This window comes from Narcine bancroftii, chromosome 1 (assembly GCF_036971445.1).
Source record: "Narcine bancroftii isolate sNarBan1 chromosome 1, sNarBan1.hap1, whole genome shotgun sequence".
NCBI lineage: Eukaryota > Metazoa > Chordata > Chondrichthyes > Torpediniformes > Narcinidae > Narcine > Narcine bancroftii.
The window spans coordinates 318,067,506-318,082,234 of NC_091469.1; the positions used below are offsets into that span (position 1 = coordinate 318,067,506).

General features: G+C 41.4%; 1 protein-coding gene across 2 annotated transcripts in view; it reads left to right on the forward strand.

The window, feature by feature from the left end:
* LOC138747471 (collagen alpha-6(VI) chain-like) overlaps positions 1 to 14,729 on the forward strand; it is a 235,556-nt gene that overhangs the window by 89,148 nt on the left and 131,679 nt on the right. For both annotated transcript variants that reach the window (XM_069906720.1, XM_069906727.1), the window contains exons 3-7: positions 3,959 to 4,546; positions 5,475 to 6,095; positions 7,335 to 7,952; positions 9,924 to 10,472; positions 12,653 to 13,213. In XM_069906720.1, coding sequence (XP_069762821.1) covers positions 3,959 to 4,546; positions 5,475 to 6,095; positions 7,335 to 7,952; positions 9,924 to 10,472; positions 12,653 to 13,213 — 2,937 coding nt within the window. The remainder of the gene's footprint in view (positions 1 to 3,958; positions 4,547 to 5,474; positions 6,096 to 7,334; positions 7,953 to 9,923; positions 10,473 to 12,652; positions 13,214 to 14,729) is intronic.

A 14,729-nucleotide genomic window follows, 5' to 3' on the forward strand; every position in this document is an offset into this window, starting at 1 on the left:
AAACACACACACAAACACATACACATACAAATACACACATATAAACACACACACATACACACACAAACACATACACATACAAATACACACATATAAACACACACACATACAAACACACACATATACACACCCACACACACACACACACACGCACACATCTACATACACACATACACTCGCACACCCATACACACACATACACACACGCGCACATACACACATACATACACATACACACACGCATGTGCACGCATACACACACATTCACACCCACCCACACAAACACACACACCCACACCCACACACACCCACCCATCTACACACGCACTCACACACTCATACACACACACCCACCTCCAAACACACACATGCGCACACGCACACACACACACACACACACACACATACACACCAACACATACATGCACACATACATACATGCACATACATATATGCACACATGCGCACACATAAACACACATACACACCCACACACACACCCACCAACACACCCACATCCACCCACCCACATACACACACACATCCACACACACACCCACCCACACACTCACTCACACACACATATACACACACCCACCTCCAAACACACACGTGCGCACATGCACACACACACACAGACCAACACATACATGCACACATACATACACACACATACATATATGCACGCATGTGCACACATAAACACACATACACACCCACACACACATCCACCCCCACACCAACACACCCACATCCACGCACACATCCACACACATCCACCCACCCACACACACACGCATACATACACACACATACACATACACATGCATGCACACATACATACATGCACGCACACATACATACACATGCAAGCGCACACATACATACACACACACATGTACACACACATACACATACACACACACATGCACATGCACACGCACACACACACATGCACACGCGCACACACACACACACACAAGGTATATACAACAACCGTGGGAAGGGCAGAATAATGATAAACAAACAAGTACAGTTTATAACTTAGTGTGGGAACCACACTTGGTTGGCAGTAAGAATTTGATAGCATGGGGAAAAATAATAGTAGCAATGAAACACATGCACATGGCTAATCAACAGGCTGGGAAAAAAGATACACACATGCATAAAATCAAGGGCGAAGTAAATTTGTGTTCCACCAGCCCTTGACTCTGGGCAAATGTGGCTCTGTGCTAAACTAGGGACACTGATCAATGCTCCCAACCCCTGTTAAATGGTACCCTTATCTCACCAGCACCTTCTCCAGTTCAGGTCCAAGTTTCTCAGCCCAGCATGGAGCAAGGGGTCCCTCGAAGATGGCACACACACCCTTTATAGTGCTGGAGAGCAGGGGCGTCCAACCCAGGTGATTGTACTGGAGTGGAGTGGAGTGGGAGGGTCAATGTCTCAGTGGCAGGCAGGCTAATCTAATTATGGCAAGTACAGACAGGCTGGAGGGTGTAGGGCTGGTCATTAACATGGGCCAATAGCAAGGTGTGTGCTGATAGGTGGGACAGAACAGGCAGCTGGTGTGTCCTCCGACTAGGTCAGGAGGAGTGTCATCATGTGACAGCCATAACTTCTCCCAATACAAGGACCCTGTTTGACCTGCTGAGTTTCCCCAGCCTTGTGTTTTTTTTATTAAAAGAGCAAAACTCTCTCCTGATACCTTTGAAATTTTATGTTGTCCTAAATTGTTTTTTTTTGTGGGTGGGGGGGGGGGGCAGACATCCAGATTACATCAGACATTTAAAAAAAATGACATGGTTTTCTTTTAGTTATCAGATTATTCTTCTTGTTCAAATGGAAATAATTTATTTCTACACATTAATCATCCATAACATCTCAGTGCACTGCTTTGATATTTCTCATGTCATATTCATTTATGCATCAAAGATTTGCAAATGTCATGGGATATTTGCACCAAAGCTGGTCTGAACTTGAGGATTCAGATCATCTTTTGCCTTGTTTAAGAGCTTTCCCCATGGTTACAAGGTTCCCAGCAGCAGTTTCTAGCCCAGTGGTTCTCAACCTTTCCCTTTCCACTCACATCCCACTTTAAGTAATCCCTGTGCCATCGGTGTCTCTGTGATTAGTAAGGGATTGCTTAAGGTGGGATGTAAGTGGGAAGGATAGGTTGAGAACCACTGCTCTAGACCCAATTGTAACTGAAAAATTTTGCTTGAGAAAAATTGTCATTTCCTTTGGAGTTCTGAAACCATGCACGTAACGAAACAATGAGGGATGATTAAAACAGTGGTTCGCAGCCTTTTTTTTTCTACTCACACACCACTTTAACTATTCTGTATGCCATCGGTGCTCTGTTATTAGTAAAGAATTGCTTAAGGTGGGATGTGGTGGAAAGAAAAAGTTTGAAAACCACTGTTTTAATTGTCCCTCATTGACTCGTTATGCGCACGGATTCAGAACTCCAAAGGAAATGGGCCAATTACAAATTTTCTCAAGCAAAATATTTCAGTAACAATTTGGTCTAGAGCAGTGATTCTCAACCTTCCCTTCCCACTCACATCCCACCTTAAGCAACCCCTTACTAATCACAGCACCGATGGCATCGAGATTACTTAAAGCGGTATGTGAGTGGAAAGAAAAAGGTTGAGTTCCACTGCTCTAGATGGTGGATATCCAAAATAAAGGCAATCCCCTGGACACTCCCAGTAGGTCAGGCAGCTTATGGAATGATGGTAGTGGCGGGGATCTCTGCGGGGAGGAAAGAGTGTGTGCGTTCATGCATGAATGTGAGAGAAAGATCATGTTTCTCTTTTATTAGAGCTGAAAGTGAGAGGACAAATATGTAGTTAAAAAACACAAAAGTCTTGAGATTCTGTGACTGAAGTGAAAACGCAATGCTTGAGAAACTCAGCAGGTCAAGGTGTCCTTCCTTGATGAAGGGCTCAGGCCCTAAACAGTTCTGTATCTTTACTATATACTGTTTCACCTGTGCTTTCTCCTGCATTGCATTTTTATATTAGAATAAATAATTTTCCAGTTGTAGAAAGGGGAGGGGTTGAAGGGAACAAAGGAAAGGCCTACAATGGGTGGAGCTTAAATGGCTGGTCTCAGAGCCATCTATTTAATAGGTGAGTAGCTCGAAAACAGACTAAGATGCTTTAACTGTGAGAGACACAGCACTACAGTTGCTGGAAATCTGAAGCAGTAAAAAAATTCTAGGGGCAGCAGCCGTTGAGGGGGTAAAAATAAAACAACTAATCGATACTGGCCAGCTTTGACACAAATAAGAAAGGCTGATTATCTAACATTGCTGATTCAATAGTGGGTCCCAAGGGCTATTCCCGATGGAAGATGAGGTGATGTTCCTTGAATATTCTTTGAGCTTCACTGAAATAGTGTAAGGAGCAGAGAGGTCAGAGTAGGAGTGAATGGAAACCAGGCAGATGATAATTCAGGGCTACATTTTCAGGTTGAATGGAATAATCCGGTCAAAGCAATTAGAAGAAAAACCAAGCTTGATGCAAAGTACCTCAAGTGTCTATCACCCATGGGGGACGAAATGGAATTAATAGTTCAGGTTCACGGACATTTCATCAGTGAGGCTTTCCACTAAATATTTCAAATACTGTGAAGTATTTAAGCATTTTCTATTTTTATTTCAGCTTTTGCCATTTTATTTTCTTTCCACACAGATATTTTCAATGTAATTAAAAGCTGTTTGATTGACCAAAATCACGTGACCCTTGACCTGTGAAAGATAAATGATAATTGAATTGCCTGAAATGGTCCCCATGCTTAAAATGTTAGAAGTACCACCTTGGTAACTGTTTATAGGAGATAGAAACTGTCTAATGAAGGGATCTGAGAATAAGAATGCTGCACTGGAGTAGCACAGTCCACTTGCATGTAGCCTGGACAACTTTAACAACAATGTTACTCTTGTGTTCAGTTTGCAGGGATGCCACGATTGCTGACGTTGTCATTGTGGTGGATGGTTCATCAAGCATACATGAGAAGGACTTCAAGAATGTGAAGGAATTTCTGTACACATTTGTTAATGGGCTGGATATCGCAAGGGACAGAGTGAGGATCGGGTTAGTTCAGTACAGCAGTGATCCAAGGACTGAGTTTCTTCTCAATAAATACCCATCAAAGAACAAAGTACTGAACTACATACAGAATTTGTCGCAGAAGAGAGGTCGGACAGATATGAAGGCGGCTCTGGAGTTCCTGCAGAGCCAACATTTTGTTCCGTCGGCAGGAAGTAGAATAGCGGAAGGTGTGAAACAAATTGCCATTCTGGTCACCGATGGAGGATCTTCTGCCAATGCAGCCAAGGCAGCTGCCCAGCTGAGAAGCAGAAGTGTTACAATTTATGTCATTGGTGTCAATGTCCAATCCAAAAAGGAATTTCATAATATATCCAGCAGACCATCTAAGAAATATGTCTACGATATTGCAGATTTTAACATGCTATCAACATTTTCCAGCACCTTGTTGGAGTCTGTGTGCCAGACTATGGTAAACCATATCCAAGGTTGGTTCGAATTGTTGTCATAGGTATGCAGAGAAGAAAACTCACTCTGTGCTGGCTATGGACGGCCAACCTATATGAACCTCATTTCTCAGCACTTGCCCCATCCTCTTTATTTTCCTCTTCCATCTGTGAGTATTGACCACAACCTACTCGACTTCATCCACCCTCAACACCATTGGGCTTATTTTGCATCTTTACATCTTTTACTTTGATGGTCCGACCATCGTTTTTGAACCGTTTTTGTTCTATGTCCCCAATGATTCAGCAAAACCAAACTCATTTATTAAACCCCTCAACACGAGACCTCATCTCAGTTTATTTTCCAGTCGTACAATTAGCTTCTATTTTTATTTGGCTGAATCCTTTACTCATGGTTCTCTCCTTTTTCAATGCCAGCATCTCTTCGACATCTTGAATTGTCTCCAATCCCTGTCCTATCTCAACCAATCTTCTTTTTCTAATACTGATGAGCAAGATCTCAAAACGCTACTTGCATAATGCAACACTCCCCAAGTGAACACTCTCATGTTTATCCACAACATTTACTGAAATATTCTGTTGTATTCTTTAGGATTCCAGTATGCTGTGCTCCGTGTAGCTTGTAATTTTCCTCTTCCCATTATTTCCATCACTCATTCTTCTTCACTCCAACCCTCCTTCCATCCAAAGGCTTCCATTTTCCCTTCATACTTCACTTACACCATCCCTCCATTCAATCACTTCCACTATCCCATCATTATTTGCTCCCCTGCCATCCACTTATCCTTCTTCTAATTTCTTTACTTTGCTCTAACCTACCTCTTTGAAGTTAGATTTTTTTGCCATAATGTATTGCCTTTAGCAGGAGATCTATAGTGTGGGTTTGAGTTCAGCACTCCCTTAATTTGACTCTTGGAGTCACTCATCGAATTTTTTTTTTTTTTTACAGCCTTTGCCATCCATTACGCTGATGTTGTTTTCCTAGTGGGTAATTCCTTGAATATGGGGACCTCAGGATTCGAGCAGATTCGAAACTTTATCTTAAGAACCGTTTCTCAACTTGAGATCGGGGTGGATAAGTTCCAAGTTGGCCTTGCGCAGTACCATCGCTTTGCTGAAACGAAGTTCTTGCTGAATGACTTCCAAACGAATGCTCAAGTGACAAGTTACATAAGGAATCCTCGCAAATTTGCAATCCAGAGTAGACGTGGGCAGGCAACAGGCAGCGCCATGGACTTCCTGGGCAACACCTTTTTCAGAGAGGCTGCTGGAAGCCGACAGGCTCAAGGAGTTCCTCAGATTGCGATAATAATTACTTCTGAATCTTCGCAGGATGACATCACCTTCGCTGCCAGGGCATTAAGGGGCAAAGGCATTAAGGTCATTGCAATTGGTGTGAAGAATTTTGTTCGGAGTGAGCTGGAAAAGATGGCCTTTCTTCCCAATTCTCAATTTGTTTTCCAGTTTGATGATATTAATGCATTTGGTCAGTCTTCTAGCCAAACAATCAATACAATCAAACGGATAGTACAAGAGGAATTTCTATTTAGAGAGCCCATACATCCAGCAGGTATTATTTGTTTCTTTTCATTCTTGTCTAGTGAGACCATGTGCGTGACTTTTATCTATTCCTGGCATGAATATGTTTCTCTATCATTCTGACCATATAGACTTCACTATGGCAGAGTGTGGTAGGAGCATTTTAGGTTCTCCCTTCCCAATGTTTGAAATGCTTCTTCGCATCGATGAAAATGTTTCCAATTGCTCCACTCATCCAGCTGAGGAAAAGTTTTCTATGCACCAGCAAATCCTTTAATTATCTTCAGTGTCAATTAGAACAATTTCTAAAAACTATGCAGCCTGCTTTTTGTTTGGGAGAAAGAAAGCACTTGGAATGTACAAAGTTCTTTTCACAAGGCGATGATATCCCAGAGCCTTTGAAGTCTGACCTCTCTTGAGGAAAGCACAAGGAAAATTTCTCATGAAATGTCAGGAAAATAAATTACATAATGACTGCCCGTGTGGTTGTTCACACCAGGAGCCTTTTTAGACTGTGAGTCCCTGAGTGCAAAGGTTCCAGGGAACTGGACGTGCAGTCGAGTGGATGACCAACAGTGAGTTTTTTTGGTATGATTTAGACTGCAGGCTTTCTCCAAACAGTTGAAGTGATCCTTCCTGCTGGATAAATCGCGGGGCAGAAATTGTCTCAGAATCCCTGCACGATCCTTTCTAGACTGCCCATGTAGCGGCAAAATTCCTTGATCGTGCCCTAACATGCCTGCAGTCTAAAAACCCCCATCGAAATTTCTCACCAAAAGGAATGTGTAAAAGTAATATTGCTCTAGTGCAATAGTTCTCAACCTTTTTCTTTTCCCTCACATCCCATTTTAAGTCATCCCTATACCATTGGTGCTCTGTGATTAGTAAGGGATTGCTTAAGGTGGGATGTGTGTGGGAAGGCAAGGTTGAGAATTGTTTCTCTAGACCCAATTGTGACTGAAATATTTTGCTTGAGAAAAATGGTCATTGGCCCATTTCCTTTGGAGTTCTGAAACCGTGCTCAGAACGAGTCAATGAGGGACGATTAAAACAGTGGGTTTCCAACCAGGAAAAGGTTGAGGACCACTGCTCTAGTGCTTGAAAGATAAATGTTTTTTAGACGGCCAGTGAGAATTGTCTCAATCTTCCTGTAACTTTACTAATGAGTCACAAATGAAAGCATTGCCAGTGCTTTAATTATTCACAGTTAAGAGTCTGCTGTAAATTTGCTTCAGCTCTTATTTATGAACAATGTTTTTCTTCCTCACAGCCTGTCAGTCTGCTGTCGCTGATGTTGTTTTCCTGGTGGACGGATCAGATGCCATCGGGCCAGTCAACTTCCAATTACTCCGGATTTTCCTCCAAAATATGATCTCGGCTCTAGACGTCAAAGCTGACAATGTCCACGTTGGTTTGGCTCAGTACAACGGCACAACAACAGAAGAGTTCAAACTAAAAACCTATCAGCAGAAGGGGGATATCCTGGATCACGTCAGATTAATGCCCTATGGAGGAGGGGGAAGAAGGACGGGCGCTGCTCTTGACTTTTTGCGGAGAAACTACTTCACGGCAAAAGCTGGCAGCCGTGTCAAGAAAGGGATCCCCCAGATTTTGGTTTTGATCATGAGTGGTGAATCGCAGGGGAATGTCACAGACAGTGCAGATGCTCTGCGCCGTGAAGGTGTGACTATTTATGCCTTGGGAGTGGGAAATGCCATTAAAAGTGAGCTGGAAAAAATTGCTTCGTATCCTTCGAGCAGTTATGTTTCCAACGTGAAGGACTTCACTCTGCTGTCGGTTATTGCAAATACCCTACTGAAAAAGATTTGCACAGAGATCATCAAACAAGTCTCAGTGGCAGCGGTCCAAGAAGACATCCTTGAACAAGGTTGGATGACAAATTATCCATACCCAAAACTGATCTAATTGCTGTTAATATAGAATCTGATGATTGCTCATTTTATTTAATATAATCATTATTTAAGGATAATGTTGAGCCTTCACTAGTTCAATATTTTTTTTTATCCCTTCAGCCCTCGATGTTAAGAAAATGCCTGAATGTTTTAAATTCTCTCATTTGCAATGGCCCCAATTATAGTTCAGTTCATATAGTGTTATCCCACATTACATTAAACTCTCCACATAGAGAGAGATCTTTTCTCACAAGTAATTTTTTCAGAATTTTTAAATGTCCTTAAGTAATGCAGAGTAGGATCCAGCCAAGATATTTCAAAGAAATGGCAATATGGTAATGTCTAGGTAATCTATAAGAGAATGTTAGCCAGAATGCTGGCAAAAGTTGCCCTTCTGTTCTTTGACTGAGTACCATGGTATCTTTTAAACCATTTAAAAGAGGTGTTGGAGACTGTGTGTGTGTGTCATATCTCATCTGAAGGACAGCACCAGTGCAACACAAACCGAGTATTGCATCTTGTCAGCTGAGAGCTACGGCTCAGAAAGAGATTGGGCAATTCCCAAATTTCAACTGATGCTGCACCTTGTGGCAAAGGAGTGGATAAGCATCCTATGAAATCTAATATTGTGGGGCAGTTTCTTGTAATGCAGCATTCATGAAACAAACTTATAATCAGAAGGGTTCACTGTTTCTGAAGCCATTTCATTTTTTTTTCTTCATTTTATTAAGTCGCTGAGCTTGTTTTCCATGTGCCTCCCGGGCTAATATCTCAGCTTGGACGAGATATGAGCTCATAGGCACAAGTTCAAATCCCCCCCCCCCCCACCTCCCCACCACCCATGGAGAATTGAAATTCAATTAAATAAATAAAGTTGGAATTACGAGACCAGTAATTGTGAGCAGAAGAACTAATGGACTGTGGTAAATAGTCAGCTGCTTCACTGACTTTCAGGGAAAATGATTCTGCTTTCATTACCTCTAATTGAATCTTAATTGCTTACTGATATGCCGACCAAGCCACTCTGATCCAATGGATGATTAAAATTTGGTATGAACTTGCCTACTGAGGTGATAGATTGAGATTCAATGGATGTTGTTGAAGGGAAGTGGACAAATGTGAAGGGGAATAAAAGTGCATGAATATGAGGAAAGGGAATTTTTGTTGGTACTAATCATGGTACTCTTTGTAAGAGTGGAAATGCATGAAGCACCCACTGGTATTCGGTGTTGAGCTACTGTCTGTGAAGAGTGATGCTTCAACATCCAAAATTTAATTACTCTGGACAACAATTTTTTTCAAAAGGTTTGCTTCCTGAAATACAATAGGAATTATGATAGACAGCTTCAAGCTGAACACAAAGCCAATTTCAGATTTGCTGTATCATGTAGGAAGTTGGAGAAACATTAAATCAACTTTTATTGAATTGAGCATGTTCAATCGCACGATGATACTGACATAAAAATGTTTTGCCTATGTTTTTCGTTGGTTCTCAGCATCCGATGCCTCTCGTGTCTGTGTCCAACCATAGTCGGCCAGTGCTGATGGACTCCAGTTGCCCTGATCCCACTTTTTCAATGGTTGCATTGTCCCAGTGAAACCTTTCACCATGTTTTTCACTGACGGCCCTGAGACAAGCAGGGAAGGAGTCTGAGTGCGAACGCAGAAAGTGGAATTTTCAATGGCATGTTGCACTTACACTTCAAGCATACAAAACCGTGACAGGAAATGACAAAAAAAAAGGTTATATCTAAAAATGTGGTACACAATCGGAAAATTTTAAGGCGATCTTTATGAGCAGCAGCCCAAAATCCATAAAATACACCCAAAAGCATTCAGAAATAAAATCTTCATTGTCCAGTGTTATGTCTCAGCAACGCATCTAAACACCCGGGAGATAATCCTTGTTGTTCTTAGGCATCTAAAACGTTTCTTCTTTTTTTCAGGTTGCGCTGAAACTGAAGAAGCTGATATTTTCTTTCTCATTGACGGGTCAGGCAGTATATCGTCTATGGACTTCAAGGACATGAAAACATTCCTGATTGAGATTGTTGATATGTTTAATATTGGTTTGGATCAGGTTCGGGTTGGAATTGTCCAGTACGCATCTAATGCAAAAGTTGAAATTGAAATCAATCAAGCGACAAATAAAACAGTTTTGGAGAGAGAAATTAAATCCATTTTTCAAATGGGCGGAGGCACCAAAACAGGCAGCGCATTACACTACATGATAGAGCTCTTCAGTGAAGCAGAGAGAAGCCGTGGACATGCAGTGCCACGTTTTCTGATCACCATCACTGATGGCAAGTCAGAAGATGATGTTAAAACTAATGCTGCCAAGTTGATGAACCAGAAAATAACCAGTTATGCAATAGGAGTAGGACAGGCAGAAGTAAAGGAACTTAAACTTATCGGAGAAGTTTATTCCGTTACTAACTTTGATGCACTGAAATATTTGAAGAATAACATTGTGCGGAGCATTTGTTCAAAGGAAGGTAAATATTCCATTGCAGATCTCTCCTAACTGGTGATTGAAAATTTCTCTATCAACTTAATTGTTCCTTGATATTTCCATTATGTCTACTGTGAGAAAAAAATGATATGCGGTTAATTTGAAAAAGATGGTATAAGATGACATTTTCCTTATTCTAATTTCAGAGTATCATTTTCTAAAGTGCGAGCTTGATATCCCAAATTTTGATCTTTTTAATACAACAAATTAAACTCTGTGGCTGTTACTTTGTGTAGTTTTAATTCATTGATAGAATGGATAAACATTTTGGGTAGCTTCGCCACAAGACTTTCATAATGGTGAATAACAAAGCATTTACTGTATGATAGAGATACAAAGATATATAGAGATACAAAAGGTATTTAAGGATACAAAAACTTAAAGAGATACAAAAATTTCTCGTGCTCTCACTTCCTTCACATCTTGTAGAATAAGAGAGCAAGCCGTTAGCCTGGGCGGATATTATGACATATAACATCATAGTCACCCTGGTAACACTACAAGCAATAGTTCTCTTAAAGAGATAGGCACAAAATTAACTAAGAATTTAAAAAAAACACAAGGTTTTAACCTTTACAGAAGGCTTAATAACGAAATGTAAAGAATAAAGAATAACCATTCACAAAGGATAATTGGCAACACTAATCCTGAACCACCTCATTCTGCATAGATCGAGATCATTACTTCCATTAGATCATTGATGATCACTTCCTCCAGCATCGGCACCAGAATGAATGTTAGTGGGAGGCATTAGCATGTTAAAGGAGGATGAATAGTGCAAAGCTCAAAACCTCACTCAGTGGGGGGGGGGGGGGAATGCTATCTGCCCCTCCAGAGAAGGTGGGGAGAACACTGGTTTTATGGCATCAAGCATCACTAGCCACTACTGACACCTGACGCCCACTAGTGATGCAGCCTGTGGCGGGTGGAGGGTCGCTAGAATGACAAATGCTCATGACATGGCCTGGGGCGGGTGGAGAGTCACTAGCATGCATCAAACTAGACACTACTGACACCTGACACACGTTAATAATGTGGCCTGGAGTGGGTGGAGAATTGCTAGTATGCGTGAAGCTAGGCACTGGTGATGCTTGATGCATGCCAGAACAAGGGAGGGGGTGGGGGGCATGTGATGGCAAGTGATGGGGGAAATGCCTGTGGATGGATTCACTTGGTGCTGACCCTGAGATTCTATTTTTTATTTATTTATGCATTAATAAATGCCAAAAATCAGAATAATAAAGAAAATAGTTGGGACCTGGCAAAGTTTTGACTATAAGCAGTTTTGTTAAATGGGTAGACAGAGCAAATAATCCCAAATAATCCATTTAACTGCCCAATCAAACAGCACGAATCTGCAGTCCGCACACTGACCTCATCTACCAGCTCCAAACCTATTGGACTGGTGCGGAAATAAATGAACGCTTTTGGTTTTTAGGCTGCAGGCATGTAATGGCACAATCAAGGAATTGTGCCGCTCCATGGGATGTGCAGGGATTTTGAGTCAGTTCACGATTTATCCTGCAGGACCCCTACAACTTTTTGGAGGAAACCTGCAGCATAAATCGTACCGACAGCCATCCCCTCGACTGCACACCCTGGGACTGTTGCACTCAGGGACAGTCATTGCAAGTCATTAGCCTGGGCAGATATTATGACATATTACATCACAGTCACCATGGTAACACTACAAGCAATAGTTCTCTTAAAGAGACAAGCTCAAAATTAACTAAGAATTTAAAAAAAACACAAGGTTTTAATTTTTACTCTACCCATCTCCACCACCCACTCCTGAGTGGTCACTGATGCATTTAGAAATACACCTTGCCAACCTTCTCACTTCAAACTCATGAAATGCAAACAGGTACTAGATCATTACTAAACTGTAAAATCATTGCTACATTGAGACCATCCCAGATTGAACTAAAAGTTTCAGTAGAAACTTTCATCAAGTAATTGAGTTTGAGAATCTGGAAAATAACACAAAGAGCCTACGTTCGTCAATGTTCTGTCCCAATGGAAGTTTTTCATCTTGTGATTTGATCTTGTTGATAGAGATTGTTTGATGTGATTAGTAACAAATGTAATATCATTTGTATCATGTATTGGCAATTTGATAGAATGTGACAGTCACAGAACTTCAATAGTTTTTCTCTCTCCCAGCCTGCAGTAGGTTGGACCAAGTTGACATCATCTTCCTAATTGATGGATCGGGAAGCATACACCCCACGGATTTTCAGAAAATGAAAGAGTTTGTGAATAACATTGTGAACAAGACCAACATTGGAGCAGCACATGTTCGCATCAGTGTAATACAATTTAGTTCAGATCCTGAAATAGCGTTTAAGCTTAATGAGTATTCAGTAAAGGTTGAATTATTCAAGGCCATTAATAATATACAGCAAAAAGGTCAGGGCACCATGACTGGTAAAGCCCTGACATTTTCAGCAGATTATTTTAACCAAGCTAATGGGGGTCGGCCAGATGTCCCACAGTATCTCATAGTGATCACGGATGGAGAGGCACAGGACAAGGTCCTGCTCCCAGCGAAAGCCATCAGAGATAAAGGAGTCACAGTGTTTGCTGTTGGGGTTTTCCAAGCCAATAGAACTCAGCTTCTGGAAATTGGAGGGACTCAGGATAAAGTTCACTACATCGAAGACTTCAAACTGTTGGATGATTTGGAGGAACAAATATTCTGGGAGATCTGCAGTCATACTGAAAGTAAGTTCACATGTTGTTTAAATTAAAATTTGGACATACAGCACGGTAACAGGCCCTTTTGGCCCACGAGCCTGTGCCACCCAATTACACCCAATTGACCCAGAACCTCTTGGTATGTTTTGATTGGTTGGAGGGAACCGAAGCCCACCCCCCACCCCCAGGAAAATCCATGCAGATGCAGGGAGAACGTACAAGCTCTTTACAGACAGCACGGGATTCAAACTCCTGGTCCTGCTCGTTGGCGCTGTAACGGTTCTTCATAGGTGGCTAAGCATAAAGCTAATCTTAAATTAAAACTGTCTTAATAAAGAAAGATTAACATGCTCATTAGTGTGCGGTCAAAATTCAAACTTCTGATCTATTGTCAGAGTACATACATGACTTCACTTACAACCCTGAGTAGGCCAGGAAGAATTGCTACTTAACACTATTGCAAATAAACATACACAATAAACAATGTGCATACAAAAGAAAAAATGTAAATAAACTGTGCAATAAATATTCAGTAATACTGTGCAAAGTAAGAGTTGTTAAATGAGTCTGAGATTCCTTAAATCAGTGATCTCAACTTTTTTCTTTCCACTCACATCTCACTTTAAGTAATCCCTGTGATTAGTAAAGGATTGCTTAAGGTAGGATGTGGGTGGGAAGGGAAGGTTGAAAATCAATTCTCTAGACCCAATTGTTACTTGAGAAAAATTGTCATTGGCCCATTTCCTTTGGAGTTCTGAAGCCATGCACATAATGAGTCAATTAGGGATGATTAAAATGGTGGGTTTCAAACTTTTTCTTCCCACCCACATCCCACCTTAAGCAATCCCTTACTAATTACAGAGCACCAATGGCGTAGGGTCTTCTTAAAGTGGTATGTGGGCGGGGAGAAAAAGGTTGAGAACCACTGGGTTAAATAAACCTCTAGCATCCTATTGGCAAGCTTTGACTGTAAGACAGGATATAAATTCATGGTTAATTGGTATGGGCATCAATCCTGTGACAGAATATAGATATGTTTTGGGAGATAAATTGGGAAAGGTTTGTTAGAGTAGGTCACATACAAACACTTTAAAACAGATCTTATTTAAAATACTGGAGCTCTGCTAATGCTAGACATGCCGGGGCCTCAGAGCCTTTGCAAAAGTTTGGAGAGTGCTCAAGAGACTTCACTAATGGATTGTTGTTTACAAAAGGCAACAGATGAAAGAACTTCTCTCAGCCACAGATTGTCTAGAGGGAAACTTGCTGTTCTAAAAGGGTCATGTGGTTTTTCAAGCAGAGAGAGTAAAACAGGCTTTCTCTCTCTCTGAGAGAAAGAGAGCAACAGGACAAGCTGGCAAGCTTGTGGAAAACCCCATTTGGGAAGACGGTTTGTGAGTGCTAAGGTCACAGCCTGGTCACAGCCCTTGTGGTTCATGCAAAAGGAGAGGACTGGCTGTCTAATGTTTCACTTGAAATAAGATAAACAAAAAGGAACTCTGTTGTGGCCTGAAAGAAAGAGGTTATCATCTGGAGAACCCGG